The sequence below is a fragment of the Acipenser ruthenus genome, chromosome 21, assembly GCF_902713425.1.
Source record: "Acipenser ruthenus chromosome 21, fAciRut3.2 maternal haplotype, whole genome shotgun sequence".
Classification (NCBI taxonomy): Eukaryota; Metazoa; Chordata; class Actinopteri; order Acipenseriformes; family Acipenseridae; genus Acipenser; species Acipenser ruthenus.
In genome coordinates, this window is record NC_081209.1 from 3631189 (window position 1) to 3656500 (window position 25312).

Sequence of the window (25312 nt, forward strand, 5' to 3'; positions counted from 1 at the left end):
GGACTGTTTGACTGTGAACATGACAAAGTGCTGCATTGACTAGTGTCCCATTTCACCTGTTAAACTGTACATACATAACACATAGCAATACTTAGGAGTGCAAGTAAGCTTTATACATACATATCATGCTGTTCTATACTGTGCTACTGTGCTTTGTATCCAGAACATTTGAAATCTGCAGTGCTAATGACTTACTCTAGCCCAGGTGGCTACTCACAGCAATGCACATATTAGTCCTTGGCACTTGTATAACAATTGCAATTCAATATGTCTTATGGCACAGATCAAAACCATTCTGATGGTTGAAATAACACTTTTAATGCAGTTCATATGAACACGGCGGGTCATTCGTTTTTTAACATGTTGAAACACGCACTGTAGTAAGGATACAAGTTGATAGTGGTTTTGTCGATTTTCAGACACAATCGTGTATTACAGTACTAACTTTATCAATGCATTTCAAGAAGGAACTACAGATAGTGCATGTGAATTGCACCATTATATTTGATTTGCATTTCCACTTTCTGTCTTCAGTCAACTGAAATGGCTGCGTCAAAAATGAATGACACGCCATGTTCAATGCTGCAATTATACGGACAAACTCGCTTGCTCCTCAGTAATTGTTTTACTGTTCCCATATAATGGAACAAAGTAGATCCATTAGTGCAGGAAAAAAAAAATCAATGTATCCTACACATACAGTATAATTTGTCATGTTACATTGTGAGTCTGTGAAAAGGTACTGTGTGTGTTTATCATTGTTACCTATGAGGGGAGATAAATGCATATTGTGGGATGTAGGAGCTAGCTAGTGAGGGTGGAAGGACCCCTCTGAATGTGGCAGGATTGGGATGCATGCCTCGGATTTGTCCAGTGTGGGTCATACAGCATAAAACAATGTTTCATTCAGGACAAATTTTCAAAAATATTTGGAAGCTACTAACTGAGTTGCCTCCCTGATGCAATATCTGCTTTGACTTTTGGTTATGGTTGCTAGCATTTGCTGCCTATGAAGTGCTCACATTGGTAGGGGTATTAGATTGCAGTGAGCTTTTGACCTCTGTTTGACCTATAGATAGTTCATTGTAAAGGGTGTTAATGTGAATGATACTGTATCAGCTTTTCCTCGTGTCGGTCTTGCTTATCACTAAGCATCTTTGAAAACTCTGCTCACACAGCTCCGCCTACATCAAACTGAGATTCCAAGTCCTCCATCAGATCTCAAAGCTGTCTGTCACTCACAGCCCCCTCACACCCCACCCCCATTGCATTTCACTTACTGCACTAAGCAACACATATTGAAAGCCAGAAGGTAGGATATTGTCTGCGGATTGGAAAAACCTGACAGTTTGCCAGGGAATGCAAGATATGGAAAAAAACTATTTGGCACGGCCCTTTGACATCATCATTTGATCTTCTGCAGCTCGAACATGAATATAATTCTGTAAGGCTTCGTGCCACACTATTAGGATTCAGATTACATTTTGTTTGGTGTGCAGCATAACCCAAAAATGTCTCATATTTTATAAGCAGTTGCAGGGCCCTATGAAATCGGTTGTATTATTTTTTCCTGATTTCAGATTTTTCGGTTTTAAAAATCTGTAATTTGTTAGTTAGTTAGTTAGTTTTTTATAACCACAAGTGTTTGATACATTGACAGCAATGATAAAAACAAAATCTTCACCATGATCAAAATAAGGGCTAGTGGGCAGAGGAATACCACAATATTACTCTTTTGTTTTAGATGCATAGTTGGCAAGATTTGTCTTCATTTTCATTCCCTGCTCAAATGGTGCCCTAAGGAAACACTGCAGTGCATTAAGATAGAAATGTGTTTATTTATTGCTTTGCAGTTGGGGGTAAACTGATGAGATTGTATGCCCCATTACCAGTAATGGAAGCCAAGTTACATTTGGTACTGAAGATATGCTATTAAAAAAACAAGGATACACACTATGAAACACACTAACAGAGTACCTAGCAAGCATGACAACATTCTAAGCAAAAGCAACAACAGATGGCACACAGCGCACTCATAACAGTTTATTTATAGTTTAGACTAGCTTGATTTATGAGATTAGCTAAGTAGCTGGGGCCTGCTAACAAAACTTTAAACACTGTTGTGACCAGGATGGCTGGTGGTGATGTCAGACCAGGAAGTTAGACAGACAACAATACTGTGAGAGAAGCGCTGAGGCGCACGTGTAATAATAATAAATAAAAGGTCATAAAACCCTGTCACGCTGTTTAAAGGCATGTTTGGTTAAGGAAGCCCATTTTTATTAAATAAGATCATCTTTTCATGGAATCCTTTTCAACTGCTTCAGAGAGCACATTTTTTCAAAGCCCTGCTTAACCAAAGAAAATGTTTCTACTGTCTTTAAAAAACAGCCCTTGAAACAGTTATGAATGTTGTGTGAATAAAGCCTTATGTGGGTTTGGGGCAGGGCATGTTGGACTGCAGCCTGTATGAATGGAAAACGGCCTAATACATTTGGGTTACTGAAGCTTTGCATGCTCAGCACAGAGAAGTGATAAAACAAGAATACAAAAAAAATGTGCGCGTTCTAATTGATAACACTGGTCAAGGTTTTTTTTTTTTTTATGAAAATGACATTTTAATTGGTCCTTTACCATCGGATTTTCAAAATAATTAAACTCAAGCTGTACCCACACTCGTTCTTTTATGAAACGTGTTCGGCGATGAACTGTTCCTGAAAGGTTTTAAAAGTTATTATAAATGAAGTGCAGTGTAGCGAGGATATCGGAAATGTCATTAAGCAGCCACTACCTGAATTCAAAGTCCTTTAACCAAAATGTGCCAGCTATATCTGAAGCAGCATTTTTAATTGCTTACAATCTCTAAACCCCTTGATATTGAATAAGTAGGCTGGTCACATCCTGTCTTCTGTGATATACATCGGCTTTATGCCAGCTAGGGAACAGGGTGACATGTTAAAGTAAGAACGGTCTTTGGAGGCATATTTCAAGGGCATATTTATATCAGAAAGGAAACACTGTACAGTGAGTTTTTAGTGAAATGATAATGTTTTTAGGTGAATGGTAAATGTAAGTGTGGATCATTTGAACAGTGTGGAGACATACCAGTATTGTTATTGAAGCTGATGTAGCCAATACTGGTCAATATAAAAAGATCAAAAGCACAGGGCTTGTTACAGGTGGGCCTTTCCTCGTTGTCTGTTAGGTCAACGTTTTGTCAGACTCCCACAAGAACATCCTTTGTGTTTATGGTGTATTTGTATGCTATAATTCTCCTATCACACAACATTTATATATTCAGCTGATGATCAGTGCAGCCTGTTTAGTCCATTCTGCCCTTCTCCTGTCACTGACAGTCCCGGAAAGTGCAGGAGATGCTATCCAAACTACTGAGATACAGATAAGGGAAGACGCCAGCTCAAAGGTTTCAGACAATACAGGCTATAACCTGAACGCAGGTAATGAATCAAACTGAATCAAACAGAACAAAGAGCACAGGGAGTAACGCAGGGACTCTGCTAGGAACCCCACGACATTGTCCATAACCTGAACACCAACGAACTGTAGGAGGCTACGGTGAGCTGTGCAAGACTAGAAACGGACAGTTAACCCTTCTTTCCTATTATGGCTTGGCTATGAAGACCTGCCTATGGAATCAGTGAGCGTCTGTAATCACTGGTCCTTTTGCAGTGAACTGTAAATAGCTGAAAGCAACACGAGGAACCACTTCTGGGTAAAAGTTTATTGTCTGTTTCACTTATCCTAGGGGAAGAAATGTACTAATTATTTATTTATTAACAGATCGTAGATGTTATTGTGGTTTTTAATGCACCTTCTGTATTTATTTCATGAAACGTTGTTCCCGGAATACTAGCCTAAAAACATATAAAAAAAAAAAAGATTAAATACCTATACCTGAACATCATTCAGGAGTTTTTAAAATAATAAACAGATCCAAAGTGAAAAGCACAGCAATCAATCTAAATCTTAATTTAATTAATTAATTAAAATTAATCAGGTTTAATTAATTTCATTTTGTATTGGATACAACAACAGAAAACATTTTAAAAATGTAACATTTAACATAGAAATATATTTATACAAGATGTTCATTTAAATGGGTGTTTTTCACACTTTTTCACCAAACCTGTGGTATAGGAACATGACCTAAAATATCACTGCTGAAGACATTGAGAAAAAGATTCTAGTAAAAACATTTGTTTCTACTAGCTTCTTTTAGTATCAGCCTCACAGATAGCCTAGCATGTTCAGCAAAATTCTTTTAAAATCCGCAGTTAACCAACAACACTTTTGTAAGGTCCCTACCATCTGAAACATTTCAACTGGTCCACAAGCAACCAGTATCAACAACCACGCCCAGCAGCAGATCCAGTTAGGGATGTAGATTACAAACCCAGGAGGAAATTCAACAAAAGGTTTACTCCGCAATGTCATAAAGCACCCACTGAAGTTACACAACTTTATATGAACACTGATGAATATAATTCAATGCCCAGGTATTCCTAGTTTGTTTATTTCTAACATTAACAGGTATATATTTTTTTTCAGAATGATTGGATTATAGAGTAAAAGATTTTGTGAAGTGTTTTTGATAACAGGCAACCCACAAATTGGCAAGGGATGCTATAAAACACACACACACACACACATACGCATACATATATATATATATATATATATATATATATATATATATATATATATATTTAAAAAAAATCTACCCTCTTACTGGGATAATTTGAATTCATTTAGAAAGTACAGTACTCTAGCAATGTGTTTTCAAACACACACTACCAGTTAATCCGCGGAGGATGTCCTTAATGGGCTTCAGCTGCTGTCACTCCTAATTAGGTACAACAGTAAATTAGTGTGGTGTCTGAAAGCCACGGACCTTAAACATGTTTTAGTGTGTTGTTCTTTAAAAAGCTCTGTAGCTGTGTGTTAGGCCTCGCAGATCTAACTTCTCTTGAGCTGCTTTTCCTTTTCTGGTGGCTAGAACATCCTAATGGATCTGCTTCAGGGTAATATATGCATCACAGAACTCGCCTAAGAGCTGGCTTGGGAAGACTACGGCACAGAATTATTTATTCATTATTTAAAAGGTACAAAATGTTAATGTTTTATATTATCTTGTTTCAGATAACTAAATAAAGAGCCCTGACTCCAGTACCCTTGCTTCTTCAATTCTCTAAAATCTATTCAACAAAATAAAAACTGACACCTTTCTATGCTCTATTGTGGCCCGGGAAACTCTCACCCTAGATTTAGCTTCCCAAAATGATATGAATAATGGCATTCATTGAAGGCTTTAAGGTATCAACTGAGATCTCAATTACTTAATTGAACCCTTAATTGAACTATTCATTAGCTTAATTAGACCTTTTTTAATTGTTTTCAGCTTTAAAACAGTTGGAGATTTCAAGTTACCTATACGATTTTATAAGCAACTTTTTAGGAGCTGAGAGCAATTAAAAAGGTCTAATTAATAACATTATTAGTTCAATTAAGTAATTGAGAACTCGGTTGGAATGAAAATCAGAAGACACACTTGGTCCCCAGAACAAGGACTGGGAAAGCCTGGGTTAGTGGATGTTTGAGAAGCTCTGACTCAATAAATAAATCATTGGTGTGAGTCTATGATATGCTTGGAGAGATCACACTCATCATTTCCTATTCAACACCTGGCCACAGCACATTCCAAACTGTGTTAGAAAATGCTTCTGCGTTCCCTAGGTAACGTGTGACAAATTAACCAGACTCACAATTCTTAGCACTGTCATTAAACCAACCTTTGCTTCAAAATAGCCTCATTATCACGTCGTGGCTCAGGATGGGTGGTTTCACAAAACTCCAAACAGCACATGATGAAAGCTGCTAACATAAGCCATGAAGAAAAGAACAGAGCTGATTGAAAAAGAGATTCTGAAATGCTTGACACATTCTTCTGGTTTACCTTGGATTATTTACCTCCATGACAAAACAACCTACAGTATATTCATGTGTATGTTTTCTCAGGGACCTCGTTCAAAATGTGGACCCTCTCCATCTGTCTGACTCTACACAGTGAACAGTTTCATCACACTGTGGTCTCCTACAGAGCTTTTGGATTGCATTTTAGGTTTACTCCAGTCCACGGCTGATTTAATACACATGTTGTTATTGTCAGGTCATGCTGCTCATCATACTATGCACTTCTTTACAAACATGTATCCTATAGATGAATGTAGTCCGGGATTATGAGGTCTCTCTGCATGTCTGTAATGCATTTTATATACGGTAACTCTTTCAATCTCTTTTGCACGATACAACCCAGACCCTTTTCTGAGGGAATTGTGTATTTGCATATTGTGTAAAAAGATGTACACATTAAATACTTTGTAACTATGCATAATAACATTGTCATAGTGTGTAAGTACACATGCATTTACTAAACAACTATGAAATACAAAGTAGTTAGAGACACTTAATATAAAGTGCAACCTTATACATGTACGCATTATATCAATTCAATCTGGAGGACTTTTGATGTTCTAATGTTAATTTGAAGTTTAGAACAAACTTTCACAAAATCCTGTTTTTAACTTCTTTAGCCACAGTCTGGTAACAGTTCATGAATAACAAGCTTAACTGTATTCACAAAAATAGTCACTGAAAAATCATTCATTCACCACGTGATGAGTAAAAGCTTTGTGAATAGGGCCACGCGTCCCAGACGTTATTTATAACAACCTCTAACATCCTGTGTGATGTTTCTCATCTGATAAGGCCTTATTCAGGAAGGGTTATTAATCTCCACTATCCAGCTGCTCAGTCCCTCCACTCTCACAACGACAGTAACTCAGATAAAGGATTGCCATAGAAAGACATGTATTACTGGAAGCAATATCCCTCAGCATAGAGGGAACTTGAAGGAACATCCTTGTTATTACATGGGCCCTGGAGAAAGAAACTTTTGATCAAGCTTTTTTTTTTTTTAGAGGATTTGGAGTTTATTTTGACCTTAGATTAAATTTAGAAAACACTCTGAATTAAAGTTGCATGAATTGTATTTTATGAAATGAATAAAGAATACACTGAGGTTGATTTAAGTATTCAAAAGCAATTCTTTTTTTAGTAGAACTTTCTACATGCAAGGTTGGTTCAGCTAGTCAGACCACAGTTATCCATTCATTTATTCAGCAGTAACAGCACAAGTCTAACCCAAACTATGTAAATTCACCTTTGGCAATGTATCTCTATACTTAACATAAAAACTGACAAAAACTGAAAAATTTGATATTTTAAAATCTAACATAAAATACTATACTACTATTATGGTTTCCGGTAGACTTCTGCAATATCATTTTGTAGTTTCTGTGATTACATGATGTTAAATAAAATATTTAAATTATGTCCATATATATAATTCTAGGTGATGCAAAACTTTTGGCCATGGCTTTGCATGCCCTGCTTACATTGCAGTGTTGGCTATAAGGCTTTACATTAATAATTAACAGTTCTGCAGCATCCTGTCAGACAATGGAAAGAATGTAAAACCCTCACATAGTGTACAGTCATCGTGAGCTAGATTCAGCTCGTGCTGATAATGATATGCTGGCAATTGAGGGCATCTCCAGGGTACCCGGTATAGTGCAAGACTTGTTCTAACAAGTATATTTTTTATCCCGCGGATAATTTGTGCCACTGTGTTTGAAGAAGCCATTCTAAAATTCATCCGTGTTTCCTAATTAAAGTTACTTGATATACCTTCGTGTAGATAAATAAGCAAGAATACATTATCTTCCAATACTCTGTTTGAAATCAGACGCATATTGTGCAGTGTGATTCTTTTGCATGTACAGTATATTTATCCTTCATTTCCACTGCTTCTCAGATTCTGTTCTGTAGAATTTTAAATCTGGGGTTATTTAGAGTTTGTTATCCAGCGGTAGGTTTAGGAATAATAGGGAATTTGGTCTTTGCGCATAATAGGAGATGTGCCTAGATAATTGGCTGTATTTAAATTAGAGTGACAATAATTTGATACCCACTGCCAGTTTGATACACAAGTGCACAATTGTGTCAGAAAAGGGTTAGGTTTAGAGTTAGGATTAAGGTTAGGGATGGGGTTAGGGTTATATGGTACAAAAAGATTTACACATTAAGTACATTGTAACTATGCATAATAACATTGTACTTATGTGTAAGTACACATGCATTTACTAAGTAACTGCTATGTCAATACACAGTAATTTGAGACACTTCATGTAAAGTGTTACTCTATAGCATAGCTTCCCTAGTCTTGTATTCCTCACGCATGTCTCTCTGTAATCCGAACTGTCCTGTAATCTGAACCAGCCCTTCCATAACGAAATGCATGTTGTAGAAACAGATTTTGCATTACCCAAAACATCACCTTTCCCTGTGTGTAATTACAAATGCCATGCACCTTACATTATCAACACTGATACGACGATTAACAAAGACCGATTAGCAATGCCGAACAATGCATGTTGTCACAGTTTATTACTTTATAATTAGCGACTTTTTAATTACCAAAAAAGTTTTTGGCATTTTGAATCTCCTTGCGCTAGTGATTTTGATACACACATCTATAATTGTTTTCCATCTCTCTCTCTCTTCTCTCTCTCTCTCTCTCTCTCTCTCTCTCTCTCTCTACAGATTATTATTTAACGTCTCTTATTCTCCCTATTCACACTGAAGTAATTCAATTTGGGGGTATGCTGCAGTAAAGGCTGTCTAAAACGATGTTATAATGCATGAAATATTTTCCATTACAAGAGAGGACAGGCAATATACACTGAACCTCAAGGCATTGCCGGGGATGATCCAAACACAAACCCACGCTCCAGTCAGTTTTATAAATTCACTTACAGCGCTGTTTTTCACCAATCAAAAAAGGTAATGATTTGTTTTTAAGCTTCCACTGATAATACAGGTTCTAACATATGTAACCCCTAGAGGTCATGAACCGTCTTTCTTATGCAATAGAATATATTGAATGAATAAATATTTATAATTGTATTTAGATGAACACAATATGTTGACTAATTCCTTATTAGACATCTTAGTCCAGTAGCAGCTTCATACAGAGTGTGATAGTTCAATTGCCATATATTATACACAGTATTCCTCTCCCTTTATTTAATGTTGAAGGGCTAAAAAGAGAACACACCACGTTGTCAAATTTGTTTTTATTGCTGTATATTTGAAACGAATGCTGAATGCTTGCCCTTCCTCACTGAGGTTAGTCTGTATATTAAGGCTTCGGAGCACAACGTTAACAATAAATACCAAAAGGTAAGGAAAATGAAGCTATTCCCATGGGCAGTTTTGAATTAAGAATAATTAGGACGACTCTGGGAAAAATACACCATGTTTTATAAGGCGGCAATGATATTTTCACATTAGACTTAACACAACTTGACTGATTTAACCCACTTAGTTTAGCTGAGGGTAAATAGGCAGGGGGTATGGATTTGATTGCCCCCACCTGGGTGTACCCAATAGCACCACACAGATTTAGAGAGACACCACTGGTCATGCATGTAAAGCAACAGGGAGCTGGGTAACTTTACATGCTGCTAGGTGACCGTGTAGAACACAATTTCACTTTATCCGTACAAGCTTACCCTCTGTCTATCAAACATGTCTATAAATCTCTCCAGGTACCCTGCGATGTGCTAACTGAATAGGAATGGTGTCTGCACTAGATAGTGCATTTCATCTTTATTACATCAAGCTTCTTTTTTCGTTAAAGATTTTTTTTTTTGTTTCCGGAGAGGATAGAACTGCTGTAACAGATCATTATTTTTTGTTTAAGATGAAATGTCTTAAAATGACACTTTCCAATATTACAGCTGTCTATGGCATGGAACTAGAACTGAAAAGCATCTCCTGAAGTCAAACTTAACTCAGAATGATTGCAAAGCATTACAAGTAAGTAACTGCAAACTAGCTGGTTTTGAGGGCTAGTTATACACGTAAGTAGGAATTGTGACTGCAGACCACTTGGGCGAGAAGCTCACGGAAACACTGCAAGACAAAGGCAAACAAATGTAAACAGCTAATGTGTGAAACACTTTCTATGAGCTGCAAGGTTATCTGGGATGCTAAGATGAAGCCAGGGTCGAAGATCTCTGAGCATGTGCTTTAACATGCAATCAGGTGTTTGTTGGATTAGCGTGCACTGAGAGAGATTCGGAGCTGAATTTAGTGTCACAAATTGGAACACTGAAATTGAATTCTAGGGTTGGAATGCAGTGGCCTAGAAAACCATTGCATGGGTTTTTGTGGCTTTGATTGGACCATTTGAGAAAGCCGATTTAACTCTATTGGCAAGCAGATCAAATAGGTTTTATTAACGCTTGTATGAACAAAGCAAAGAACGGGGTCCAAGAAGTGAACAGTGTACACAAGTGTTTTATATAGAGAGAATACATCTCAGATTTCAACGGCAGTCAATTAGTTCCCCCCCACACAGCGTTATCAAGAGCGTGTGGAAGAAGTGCATAAATATAAGATTGCTCGGCGAACCTTACAGTCATTTTTCACTACGGATTCAAATAGGGTCATCTCCATAATGTTTAACTGCAGTTTCTCAGCATGTAGTAGCTGTCAACTGTGAATCACACAGCGTATCAAATCAATTCTGAATCAATTCTGGCATCCATAACAGCTAATTGAGTTATGTATTGTATGGCTGACTACTTACAGTTATTAGCGCCCCAAGTTTAAGACTAAGGAATATAGATCATATACTCAGAGTATATTGAAATCAACTAAGAACATCAGAGGGATGACTTGAATGTTGTCAGGGATGTTGGGTGAAAGATACTGAAATAAAGAATGATTTCAGCCATGGGAGAAATATATTAATTACTACAGTACTTAACACACTGTTCAGTATTGTAAAGGGCCGTTTCATAGTAAAGTATTGTTTACTTGAACATTAATTAACTAGATATATGAAATGATCTGATTTTAGATAACCAAGCAGCATTCTGGAAACTGCAAACGACAGTGTGGATGGGGATATTTTCAAGGGTCACATGCCATTTTATTTTCCAATCACTCTGTCACAAATACGCAGCCTAATCAATGGACACGATACCTCCATTGCCATTTCAAATGAATGAGAGGGATTGTGTAAAGTCAAAGGGTTACGTCTGTGAAGCAGTTCTATTAGGTTCTACATAGGTCTATAAGTGATATAGGTGAAACGTGGTGCTGCTGAATATCAATAACCCACAGCCTGTTCACGAGCTTGAACCTAAACAAAAGGTCAGGCATCAGTTTCTTTCGTTTCTAAAAGGTTACAGTGTATTTTCAAGATACGGGTTGACAAGAATAAAAATGAAAGCATTGCTGTAGAGAGCAAAGATATGGATGCTGAATCAAGCATTTCACAGCTCTCTGCCAATGTGCTGATTTCATTTCCATCACAGCACAGCAAATAGGCAATATCACAGACTCTCCAACGGGCTGGCACTGTTGAAAGACTGAAAAGCCATGCTGCCAAGTTCGTGTTGCTGTAAGATATACAGCGTGGCATGTGTAGGAGGTTAAGGGACAAAGTTCTTCAAATCAAATGTAATGGTATGCGTGTGCTGTTATGTGTTTTATTACTGTATACCCATCAAAATCATTCTTTTCCTGAGCTTAGTAATAGATCTCATCGCCAACATTACTGAACAAACCACACGGGCCATACTGAAATATTAAAACTAAGGACTGACCAATTGACTACAAACTTTACCTCTTTGAAAGTGCAGTCTGCGTTTGTCCAATATGGTGCCGCCAGTGGGCCAGCTAAGCAAGGTTAAATCCAATAATTTGGTTGAACATTGCATGGACCCTTTCTTTACTGATGTCATCAGACTGGTTCATGTTACTCCCCAGCCGCGATGTTAGGACATTCTCTTACTAGAATTTGAATACCGTTGTTTCAAAATAAATATTTGCGTAAAATAATATGGGTGGCTTTTGTCCTGTTCCTCTCTGGGAGATTTGTGCAAATTGGTGCTTGTTGTAGTTCAGGAGCAGTGTCACCTCCCCACAGTACATGATTAGTATTCCACTTATAGCATGAACATCCCCCACCCCTTTCATTGGACCCATCAGAGGTCCAATGAAACCACCTCATATTAATGAGACCTTTAAATTAAACTCCTCAAAGGTCTCAGATATAGAATATCAGCTTCTGTATTTGGTGATTGTTTTTCAGTATGCTTTCTAGCATCACCGACTCTGAATAAAGGGTGTGAAAAGAAAAAAGCGTCCCCACTCTGTAGGCTGGTTGAACTTGCAATTAGACACGAAACATACAGGATATGGCATTAGTTACATATTAATCATATAGGATACTCCAGGAACATTGTTGTTAGACCTAAGGGTGGCCAAATAATCAACAAGCCCCAAATTGTTTTGTATACAACAAGTAAAACATATGGTAAGGAAAGCATGTTTAAACCTACATTAAATAGCTGAATTCTGATAAATAATTGCCATAGGTCTGCAGCTGCTGAGCAATGCACCGTACAGTAATTTAGACATTTTAAACTGTCAATGGATTTGAACGAATGAGATTCCCAAATGATATGCGGATTAAAAAAACAATAATACAAAAAAATTAAACTAGAAATATTTTTCAACGTCGTTTGTGATGTCATTACTGATTTTTAACAGTGAATTTCCCAATACATTTACAATCACAGCTTGCCTGCCAAGTGACTAACTCTTTCACTACAGACATTGAATATTTTACATGTCCTGTGAATGCAGGCAATCGAGTCTTGGTAATTGGATGGAAAGCAAACTCATGGCATCCTTTATAAATAGCCTAATTAAGCTTCTACTTAAACCCATGTTAATGAGTTATTAAACAAGATAACGTGTGCATGAAGAGTTTAATTCAGAACAGACATAATTAAGCAGGCTTCAGACCACAACTGGTGTACATCAAGGTAAAAGTGAATAATCCTTTGGGACAAGTGTGTTCTTACTGAAAATGCAAGAATTACATCAAGCATGAAAAAACACTTCTGCGACACGGAAATATAAATTTCATGCTGTGTGCATTTTTCTTACATTTTCTATTGCAATTTCAGGTTGGGTATTCTTAAATTGGACACATGTTGCTCTTGGGCACAATTTAATCCATTCACTAAAGCACACAGGAATCATTTTGAAAGCAAGCTACCGAATCTCTTTTTATTTAATGTGCATCTTTGAAAAACAAAATAAAGCACTCATTTCAAAGTTTTCCAGCAGCAACTGATGTAAATAAAAAGCACAATGTTTTTGCAGAGAGAGCCAACATGCCAGGTAAAAGAAGGGGTTATGGGGTAGGTGGCACTATTGGACAGACAGTAAAATCCTGACACTGTTAAAATGCAACAATAGATCTAGTATTCATCTAGTATGAGCAGATTCGGCAGGTCAAACATTGGGTTGTCTGCTGAGAGCTACTGTTTGCATTGCGGTGTGAGACAAGTGCTGGTTCTTCACCATTCAGTACCGTTAAGGAACAATCTTGACAAAACAAACATTAAACTCCTCTGAAATGTCAAAACCATTACCCTGACAGATTCACGGTCAGATATACCGTGTCCAGCCAACAGACCAACAAATGAAAGCTGCCCTTTAAAACTGCCTTGGCTTGGTTGCCAATTAGAGTTCTTTTCCTCTTATAGACCCCCCTCCTCAGGCACACAGCAGCAAGACTGTAGTTGATTACAGTTTAGAAAGCATACGCCTGGGACTTGTATGCGTTCAGAATCGTTAGGCTGCATAGCCAACAACCTGCTACAGTGAGGGGCTGAGCCACAGAAATGTACCCAGCAGCTGGGTGAATGTGAAACAGTAGTGTGTCTTGCTTCTCTATCGGCTTCTAGACTGAGGCACAGAATTAGGCGGCTGGAGGTTTGGGTAAATACAAGGCTCAATTCGAATCCTACCTGTGTAAATACTCCATTTGCATGAATCCAGGTGCTGCCACCCTGATCGTGAGATAAGATGCAAAATGGAGCTGATGTCTATTTACAAATTGCCAGATTTTCATTCCTCAGACAGAGGGCTTGGATTGGTGTAACCCATATAGTCCTATTTTAATTCAGCATTTTTCAATGAATATCCTGCCTGTCTACCCACCCTTAGAAACCTCAGTCGGGTACATTTTAAGAGTAAGAAATCTATTTTTTTTATTATAAATATAGTATGCTGACTCAATATTTTTCAAATGTACAGTTTGCATGTTTCAGGTATTAATAGCAATGTTATAAAGCATAGTGAAAACATGGTAAAGCATCAAGCATTGTAAATTATATGGAGGAATGGTAAAGCATATTAAAAAGCATGGCAAACCAGGGTAAACCATGGGAAAAGTATGGGAAACTGCAAAATACTTTAATAAGGGTATTCTTAATTATGTATTTCTGTTCTGTGAGATGCTCACAGTACCGGTAAATCCTTCCTCCTTCCTTCTTTTAGCAATCCCAGGTCTATTGAGGTTTCTTAAGGTTTCCTGTGTCTGAATTACTGCTTGTCAAAATGCTGAAGTGTGAAATAATTATTTTAAATGTGCATTCGGGGAGCATCTGCACTGTGTCTGTGTATGACAATACTGTACATCACCAGCCCTCCGAGTGACCAGCACAGCCCTGTTTCTCCTGATTTCTTGTCATTGTATGCTTACGCATAAGACAATTAATGAGCACAAATGAACTGTTTTACATTCTAGGTGGATTCTGTTGAATCTGAAGCTATTTTTACAAGGGCAAAATATAACTAACAGAGTTTGTTTTTGTTTTTGTCACGAAACAAAGCTATCGCCTCTAAAACAACCAATAATGTTTTAACCCTTTGCTGCCCAGAGTCCAATATATAATAAAACTATAATTGTCGCTAATGTCACAGCAAAAGGCAAGGTGTTAATTTTCCCTGACTAAATCTTGCTATAACTTTATGCTATTAGTTGTGTTCATTTAGCCTATAATTATATGAAAGACATGTTGTGAAATACAGTATTTAAGTACAGTAATTAATTTGCTGGCTGCTTTGGTAATTTCATGTGTTTTTTCCCTGAATCTTTAGCACCACCTAATGGTAGTTATGGGTGGTGATTGTTTTTAAACTTTGTTTGATCTGCACTATATATATATATATATATATAGATAGATAGATAGATAGATAGATATAGATATAGATATAGATATAGATATATATATATATAGATATATATATATAGATATATATATATATAGATATATATATATATATATATATATATATATATATATATATATATATATATATATATATATATAGGCACACTAGGCATACAAGATCAAGATCACTAGCAGTCTCTCAGTGCTCACTTTGGCAACAGGAGTCACTGCAGATGGGAGCTGAGATAATGAGCAGAAACACATCAGACTTTATACTTGCCTTTCTTGAGAAAGTGAGAAATCATACTGTGAACTGAATCAGGTGCTCTGTGTGAGAATGTGCTCGGCCTATGTGAATTATCTGACACAATCATACATTTTATTTTAGTTGGTCGTCAAATAAAACCACCTTGAAAGAGTCCTATTCTTGTTTAAATGTTTGACGCCATTAAGGACCCAGGCTGGGTTTTTTTTAATCTTTAAGCTTCCTAAAGTTTGTAGTAAAAACTGTTCTCAGATGAAGTGTTAAGGTGGATCTTAAGGATTCTGGTAGAGAATTCAATTATCCTGGTCAGCCCATAGCATATATTATTTTCTATGAATTAATGAGAGTTGCCAAGTTTTCTATTTATAGTTCTAACATTCCGGTCCTTAAAAGGACTAATTAAACTAACTAACTGGCACAGACAAATGTTCTAGCTCCCCACTTAAATTGTACATTTCCTCTGTCTCTGATTCAAGACAGGAATGAATCCAGGCAATGGAATGCTGGGAGCAGCAACAACGTAGAAGCGAAGGGGTGAAAGGTCACACAGTGACAGCTAACCACGTTTTGCTACAGTAGCCCAAATATAAAGCATGGAAAGTCTGATTTTGAAAAGTTTTCAATTGATAAACAGTTTTCAGTCAGAGGGATATCCCTGCCAAACCGAAGTGTCCTTGGTTTCTCCTTAGCGCTGGCTGATTTCAGTTCAAATTCGAGTTCCCCCAGCAAGGCTTTCGTTCAGGAGCAACTCATTTCGAATGGAAACCTGGGGAGCAGTTCTCTCATCTAAGGAATCTTTCACTGTCAAGAAGCCACAAGAAATCATGCTGCGTTTTAGTTCATACTTCCATAGCCTCATATAACATCAAAGGTCAGCGAGATAATAAATCATGCGGTAATGTTAAGATCCAGAGCTTTGTGCCGCGCTTTTCTGAAATTATCGGTTATGATAATGTAAATCTCCTAATGTAAAGTATTTGCTGTAAACCTTGTCTTTTTTTTAACTGCTGACTGCCTAGTGATGAGGCTATTACATATTTCTTCCAATTCCCAACTCCTATATATTTATTAGCTTCTGAGAGTCATTAGGAGGCTATGTGGTCCAGTGGTTTAAGCAAAGGCCTTGTAACCAGGAGATCCCCAGTTCAAATCCCACCTCAGCCAATGACTCATTGTGTGACCCTGAGCAAGTCACTTAACCTCCTTGTGCTCCGTCTTTCGGGTGAGATGTAATTGTAAGTGCCTCTGCAGCTGATGCATAGTTCACACACCCTAGTCTCTGTAAGTCGCCTTGGATAAAGGCGTCTGCTAAATAAACAACTAATAATAATAATCACACCACTCATGAAGTTGTGTACAGTATGTAAATGTGTATTCACTTGTGTGCAATGTTGGAAATAAAGTTTCTTTTTTAATATTAGGAATATCTTTCCCTACAGTTTTTTTTTTTTCAAAAAAACAAGTGAGTTTAATCTTTCCTTTACTCCATATAGTTCTGTTTAAGTGCACTGCTGCAGCCTTTTGTTGCAGATAGATGTGTCAGGTTTAGGGTGAAATGAAGCGTGGTATTTCTGAACATACTGATTCTTAAATCTTCTGACCCTAATGAAACAGCCGTGCTTTCAGCTCCTCCCTGGCAGCCTGCCTGGCTTCACTGCAGCAGCTACTAACAGGTGATTTCTGTTATGCTGCAGATGTTTCGTACTTTGTTTGAAATCCGCTGGGATTTACATGTAAGCACTTTACAGAGCAAGCCACATCTAACCACGAATGACTGCTATTTTATTTGAAATAGTTTGTAAAACCACGACAGATAGCGACCGGAATAAAAAGTGGTTTGGCAATGCAAATATATTTTAAAACACAGAAGTGCACACCTGTTATAAAGCTAACATCTTATATTCAATTACAATACTTGTACTCAATATCTTCCATATCAGGATTGCACACCATTTCGGCATAAGTTATTCATTTCAGTGCTTTGCAAAATCCGAATGATATAAACCAATTAAATTGCTGATGCATGACTGCTTCAATTAATTCACGGCCAGAGGTACCCAAATGGATGCTGAATGTCTTCACCTTCAACTGCAGCAAAAACTCATTTGATTCTGATCTAATCTCAAATGCTACAGCACATAATAATCTTAACACTGGCAGATCTAAATGCTGCAGTTTTTGTTAAAAAGGGTTGCATTCTGGATCCATTCTGTGTGAAATGCCACAGACCACATTATTCATCAAACAGCAAAGAAGAAGAAGAAGAAGAAGAAGAAGAAGAAGAAGAAGAAGAAGAAGAAGAAGAAGGGCATAGAGATGTAGGTGTGCAGAATCACAGTTTGAATGAAAGATAGCTTGGATTAATGTGACATAAGATTACTTGAGAGTGTTGGTGTTTATGTGGTATTAATACACTAACAGCCAGTTTGATGTGCCTGTGACAATTCACTAAAATATGATTGAAAAGACCCCCATTCTGTAGTGACCACAACGATATATCTTTAAGATTTTATCTAAAGAGAAAGCCAATCCAAGTAATAGTGCATGTTAAAGCAGTTTTTAGAGACCGTTTGCCCTGTGATCTAAGAGGTTTTTAATAAAGGCAGGACTGTGTGCAGCATATACAGGGTTAATGTAGAGGTTTTATTCGGAGGTGACATTCCTCACACTGGAATGTCCAGTATGCACTGATAGGAGAAATTGCTTTGGTTTTTATTCATGAGCTACATAATTAAATAATATATTAGGACCACCTGTGCTTTGCAAAGTGCACTTTCATGAAATTGCCGTTAACAGATAAAAGGATGGAGCCTGCTGAAACCTGTCACTTGGCTACAAACATAGGCAGTGCAAGGTGGGAATGCAGCATGCATATCGGAAGAACAGCTTTCTCTTTCCTTTTAGATTGGTTTGCGTTATTTTACAAAATACCATTTTATAGCTTGGTTACGTGCTGTAAGCACCTTGCTTTCGTTATCAGCAGCCATGTAACTTGCTGTCGCCTGCAGAGCCAAAAGCATACTGTTTATCAGCTCTGCTTACCTCACTAAAAGATCAATTGATTATTTTATTGCTCCTGAGAAGATACAGACACATTTTGAACTGTATGGAAACAGGTTAAAATAATGAAACCTCTTCAGTTTAAAAGAAAAAACAGAGGGGTAACAGAAGTTTAAAAAACCTTAATGGTATAGCTACATGTCTGTATGCCTTCTGTGCTAGCTTGCATTATATAGTCCAGCAAGCTTTATATAGTACAGGCAAAAAGGAGTCCCTTTTAAATACTTCCCCAGCATTCAGATGATTTTCATAATGTAGCATTATAAAGGCCGGTGAGGAACCTGCCACACATTGAGCAATAAACTTTGAGTAGCCTTGCACTGGGTAGGTCGACTTCAAAACAACATGACATGGCAGGGAGATAAAGGCCAAATGGCCTTTAAAATGTTTACCTGATAAAGTTTACTTCGGTAGTACTGAAGTTCTGAGTTATGGACACATTTGCCAGGCTTTCCTGTTGCTGTTAAGAGTTTTGCTCTTCTGTCTTAAATAAACCATTTTGTTTCTGACCCTTAATGACAGATGGTCTGAACCCTAATTAATACCCTGCTATCTGTCAGACCCACAGACCAGAGCACTGTAGCATACTGGCAGACACAAGGAGCTTGTTTAGTATGCAGACAGCCCTAGGAAGAAAGAAAAGACAGACACTACTGCATAGCACTGCCAAGCTTCACAGGATAAAACTGTCCCTATGCACCCTCGTCACTGAATGTAATGCAGATCATTAACCATTCATTACATCGCTGTTCTGCAGCGTAACTAAGGGCATGCCTGAGTGTGTTTAAACCATACAGGGACTGCTACTCCAGACACGTGTCCGACTGCATAACAAAACTTCAATCAAACTTCTTTTTACAAAACTTTAATTAAAAGGCAGGGAGCAGCTTTTTATGCTTTGAGCCTGGGAATGAGTCAGAAACAATAGCCTAATATACCTGATGAAAATACGGACACTACAGCTCTGCCACTGCCCCCTGACATTGTCAGTGACTATAATAAAGCAAGTCCAGTCGTGTGACATACTCCTGTTACACACTGTATGCTGACCCAGTATCTGTTCAAAGACGCTTGACTGGCAACTACAAGGAAGACAGTTAGCGCCAGGCACTGCCAGGTGTGTTGGTGTTGTGACTTGGACTCGACTGATTACCAATGTCTCAAAGTGGGGGAAAAGCGTATTGATAATGCTGACCCCTGGTGGTGACATGAGAGATGTCAGTAAGACGTCAGCACAAATCAATGGACCTTCTGGATTTAGCTTAAGGGTAATGCCTCTATTTAAAATTGCCCCATATCATTTTAATGAATCTTTGTGGTATAATACTTGCCCGGGGACTGAAAAGCAGCTAGAAATGATTTTCTTTGGAAAGCCTTCTGTATGTGTTCTAAAGATTCTTCAAAGTGCTGTAATTTAAAGCACAGGCAAAGTAAGAATGGATCCATGGTAGCTAATATCATGCCAAGTAGAAGCAACGTAATTCATTTTTGTAAAGGAATACTTAGGGCTACTTACTTTCGCGGAATGCCAATTTAAAATAAAGTAGTGGTGATGAAGATTAATCTTGAATTCGGCGAATAGAGAATAGAGAAGGTTCAGGTGATCACTTTCTCTGGCTTTGAAATGAATGAGTACAACACATGCTTCAAACAAATACATGAAGTTTATTTACATTCTGAAAAACAAAAAACAAAAACAAAAAGGATTAATTTGCACTGCAACATATAGGAAAGCCACTGGCATGAGAATCAGTTCAAGACACTGAAGGCGGCTATGCGCTCTATGCTGATCTACCAACAGCATTCAGCTGTATGCCGTTGCCCTGTCACTCAAAATATTTTGCTACTACAGTTGTAGGAACATTAAGTTAATTATACTTTTATGCAAATTTTCATTTGATTAGTTCAAACTGAATAAGAATTATACAATCAAACAACAAAAGGGTTTAATGAATAGCAGCAGTTTATTGAATACAGAAACTAAAAAGATCAGGAGTCATACAAAGTCAGAAATAGATTAGTTCGTTTTAACATAGATAAACTGAAAGCAATTAGGTTTCATGCGTAAAGGTGCTGATCAAAGACCATACTTAACATCCCTTACTGCCTGGGCAAGCAGCCTGCTTGTTCTGTTCTTCCACGATGAAATCTTCAGTTCCAGAAGGAATCTCGTAACACAGACTATGTGCTTGGTCCGTAGAATCTTCAATCCCAGAGGGATCTAAAACAGTTCGTGCTCCAGTAGATTCTAACCTGTTCTGCTGAAGAAGGTCAGTTGATTTAAGACGGGTTTCACCAGTCGGTCTCTGCCACGCTTCGTTCTGTTGCCAGTCCATGCAGCCTGTCACCTGTGTCTCTGTACAGCCGTCGATGCAGCTCAGAGGCGTGTGGTTAAGTCAGGAAGGTACCAGAGTTTGCTTCGCTCAGAAGCTGAAAGTCAAAGCAGTTTAATCGAAGCAAAACAGCATAAAAGCTTGATATGACAAGAGCAACAAATAGTTATTTTTGTTAGCTTATATAGCTTTCTGCTGTTTTCAGTCTCGTTTTCCTTTCGTTAGCATTTCTTGCGTTCAGTTTAACTGGGTCTCTTTGGGGGAAATGGAAAATATTAATTGAACACCTTTATAGTCGTGGTTAACACCTTTATTCTCTGCACCTGTAGATGTATCGGGTGAGATGTGTGTTTTTTCACTGTTTGCATTATCGCCGCTGTTCTTGTCTTAAGTTTCAAGTTCTTGCAATGGTGAGAAATGTCTTTATTTTTAACAGTTCTTTCAATTGACCCTTTACAGGGTATAGTTCCTACACAGTAGCAGAATTTCAATTGTAGAACATGTCCTTTTTTATCAAGTTTGATATGGCTGAACAATGAAGTCCATGCATCTGACACCCTGAGGGCTTCCACGCCTTCATTTCCCCCTAATTAAGACGTTCAGGGTCAATCAATAACACTAAATCCTTTCATCTTGTTAGATCCAAAGGCTGTAAAGACTGCAAGCAAAGAGTCATGGGTCTGTCTCTCTGACACGTATTGAATAGTGTATTAGGTAAATGAAGTGGTGAACTTCAGTGGAGGAGATGCAGCGGGAATAACTTTGATGTGCTTCTATCAAAGTGCATTACCGAGGAGGTTAGTAAAGAACTGACACACCTTGCAATTGAACACTGTACAATATGCCAACATGGTGGAAAGGCGATCAACTTGTGCTAGTAACCCTTTTATGAGGGCAAGTTGACCCCACAACTCATGATGTCTGTGCGACACCAGGATGTATTAATTGATTGGTGTACAACTGTAAACCTGAGAGCGTTAACCTTTGAGTGCCACCACAATCATTAACCCATTATTATTATTTTTTATTATTATTATTTATTTCTTAGCTGACGCCCTTATCCAGGGCGACTTACAATTGTTACAAGATACCACATTATTTTTACATACAATTACCCATTTATACAGTTGGGTTTTTACTGGAGCAATCTAGGTAAAGTACCTTGCTCAAGGGTACAGCAGCAGTGTCCCCACCGGGGATTGAACCCACGACCCTCCGGTCAAGAGTCCAGAGCCCTAACCACTACTCCACACTGCTGCCCCGAATTAGCACCGAATTACATTTTCTTTGAAAAAAACAGCACACAAGCTGTAGTTCTGTAACTTGGTGCATTGTATTTAGACTTTGCGGTAAATACAATTAGAGTAAGTTATCATAACAATATAGTTAAAGAGAAAAGTAAAATAACAGGTAGATGCCAGTTAAAAATGCTCCAAAAACTACAAACTCTAATGAGGACAATGGCAGTTAATGTGTTGCATGGGCAAGAACAGCAAGCACAACACTAGACTGACTCGGGTGAATCTGTTTTGTCCTGCCACAGAGCTCTAAGTTCACTTCCTGATTTTCAGGTAAAAGGACCCCCGCCACCTCCCATAAACAATGTGGTGTGTGGTAGGGTTGTATTATGTGTTACACAGGAAGTGACAGGAGAGAAGAGATGAAGCATAATGAATAGGCATCGCCTGTGTCAAAGTAAAAAAACTTGGAAAAGAAAATAGACCAATACGGCATTTGCGAGAGAATTGCTAACCAGAAGAAGCATGAAAAGGATTTTTAAATCCTTAATTATCACTGGTGTACTGATAGCAATACTACCCTAAACCGTCACAAACATTAGCTTGCCTTCAGATCAAGTATCACAGTGACCAATTAAACAGAAAGTAATGCCCATTGTTTCAAGTACTGCTTTAAGCATTGCATTTAATGAGTCTGAAAAATAGTTTAGTGTCTGCAATAACACTAAAAAGCAACTAATGTAATTTCCATTGGCTCTGTATGCTAATAAACTTACAGAAGGAAACGTACCAATTCATAACTGCCTTTAATTCCTGACAGGTGTTTTTATTGGATCCAAGTTGTTTTCTAAACTTTTTTTCCTTTCTGTTGTGTCAAATTAATTCAGGCAACACTTTAGATTAAGCATACTCAATCTCAACTAGCTTTTATTAAAATGTTACTATGCCCAGTCACTCACTAAAGATGTATGGCTTATTTTTAACTACAATCACAAAAGCATAAATGAAGCTCATCTGTTTTGAGTGCAATGTCAGTACTGCTGTAATGAATGAATTGCATACAACAGCATGCCACAATTAACACAGCATTGACGGACTTGGAACGAATACTTGAAAGAATGTTACATGCAGTTTAAGAAAATAGATTTTGAGCAATAATTGTTTGTCTTGTTTTTTTGGGAAGTAGTAGGTGCTTCAATTACTTAATGTGTTAGCATGGTGAAAAAACAAGTAGCCAAATACTAAGAACAGTGAATAACCTAGAGTTGCACATAATGCAGAATATCTGACTTCAAGGTTTTTGTAGCTTTTTTTAAAGTTAAAGAGCATGGTTTCTGATAGACTCAGAGGTAATGTTTCTTAGTGAACTACAAGGCTTTGAAAGCCAATGAGAAAATGTTTCCTCAATCGGGACCTACTGAAGTGCTGACAACACTGATTTATTTGGTTGCAATCTTGTCTAATGCAATTACAACTAAAATGCAGACAAAAACGCTCAAGGCAGTGTGTGTGTGTGTGTGCGTTTTTAATAATCTTCCTGCTCCACTTCAGAAACCCTCGCAGTAGCATGCATTATTATCAGCATGTCACAAAATGATTACCAGCACGTTTCCTGAACCAAGTGACATTTCCCATCTCTGAGAGACACTGCAAATTGTGTTTTCAGCTACAAAGATTGACAATCAAGTGTGAACTCACCATTACTTTGAATTCATTTATTGAAATGTAATCTTAGGTTTTGTCACAAATACCCAACAAAACAAGACTTCAAGTCACATGTCAGCACATTTAATTAGGATATGATTATTACCAGTATGCTGTATTCATGTTAACGTGCCTGAACAGGAGCTCCGCGGAACACGACTCTCCCACACAACATCTGCCACTGGACGAACGTGCAGGTATGTAAGATGAGAATACTATGGAAGCTGATTCTGTCCAAGTTGGAGTACAATAGCGTCTTTTGCAAGATTCTTGGTTTTTTATTCATGTGTATTGAATTCAATGCCATCCCACCTGCAAAATTTTGCTAATTTTAAGGTCCTTTTTTCCTACCTTGTAGTTAACTTTTAATATTCATCACATCTCATAACAGCATGTCCTTTGCCCTGACAGCCCCACGCTGTAATGTGAAACAACAGTATCTCTCTAAAGCACTACCAAGTTGTCTGTTTTTTTTTTTTTTAATTACATTACAGACATAACAGGCAGGTTGGACACCTACATTGTGCACATGCAAATAGATACAATGTGTCGGGTTTCTATGGAATGCGTGTGTAATGCAAAGAGCTGAGTGTTCAGATAGAGGTTGTTTAACTATGAAAAAATGATCGACAGATGTAAAGGTTATTTAACTCAACTGTAATCATCCATCTCCATGACCTTGGTTTTATTAGTGTCTTTACAAGAGTATCAGGTCATTTACAATCCACACTTTTTACCAGCAGGAATTTCACGAATGTGGTTATTTAAAAATCAGCGGCTGTGTTTATTGTGAATTAAGAAGCAGCGAGGATTTTGTTGGCATGGAAACTACTGTGAGATTGTGGAAAAGGCTAGTTCTTGTTGATCTTGTAGAGATGCATAATACATTAATATAATCATTATGTTACAGCAGGGGTATCACAATGCGTGGTTCATGAGAGGACCCCCAGGTGCTCTATGAAAACCCCAGTAGTTATTATAGTATCTACCCCTGCAATTAAACTGCAGCTGCCCAACACAACTGCAGTTAAATATTAGGTGTAGATACACTTGCTCTAGTTGAAAATAGACATGGCTTGAATAGGACTCGTGCCAAGTTTCCAATCACCCACATGGAGCGCCCATGTGAGGTTCTGGTGGGGCTGGTTTGCCTCATAGCTTCCAGCCACCATTACAGGGCAGGCAGTCATTGAATCCAGGTGGAGGTTTCTCAGGCTGGGTCCTTGCCTCCAGGATTCAGTAGCTTGGAATGCCTCTGTTGCTGCATGGCAAATTGAAATGCTTTCACTTGTTCTCGCCCACATATACATGAAATGGTCATGACTTCTGAATCTCTCTTTAGAAAAAGATAAGCAAAATGCTAAACCTGGACATTTAAATATACTGTTCTTAAGATTAAACACAAACAGATAAAAGTGTAATGACATCCTCTTTTTTAGCGAGCTGCTTCTCATAAAGGTCAACGGTTATGAAACCAATCGTTTTTTAGGGAGAAAGAGAAATTCTGAATGACATGTTTTTCTA

The 25312-nt window shown here is 37.8% G+C and overlaps 1 protein-coding gene across 2 annotated transcripts in view; it reads right to left on the bottom strand.

Moving 5' to 3' along the window:
* Positions 1-25312, bottom strand: part of LOC117426421 (iron-sulfur cluster co-chaperone protein HscB-like) — a 47130-nt gene that overhangs the window by 14087 nt on the left and 7731 nt on the right. Inside the window, exon 6 of one of the 2 annotated variants that reach the window (XM_058994350.1) lies at positions 20236-20943. The exons of the other annotated variant lie outside the window; for it this stretch is intronic. Coding sequence (XP_058850333.1) covers positions 20891-20943 — 53 coding nt within the window. The 3' untranslated portion in view covers positions 20236-20890. Of the gene's footprint in view, positions 1-20235; positions 20944-25312 lie in introns of those variants that run through there. 2 annotated transcript variants of the gene reach the window in all.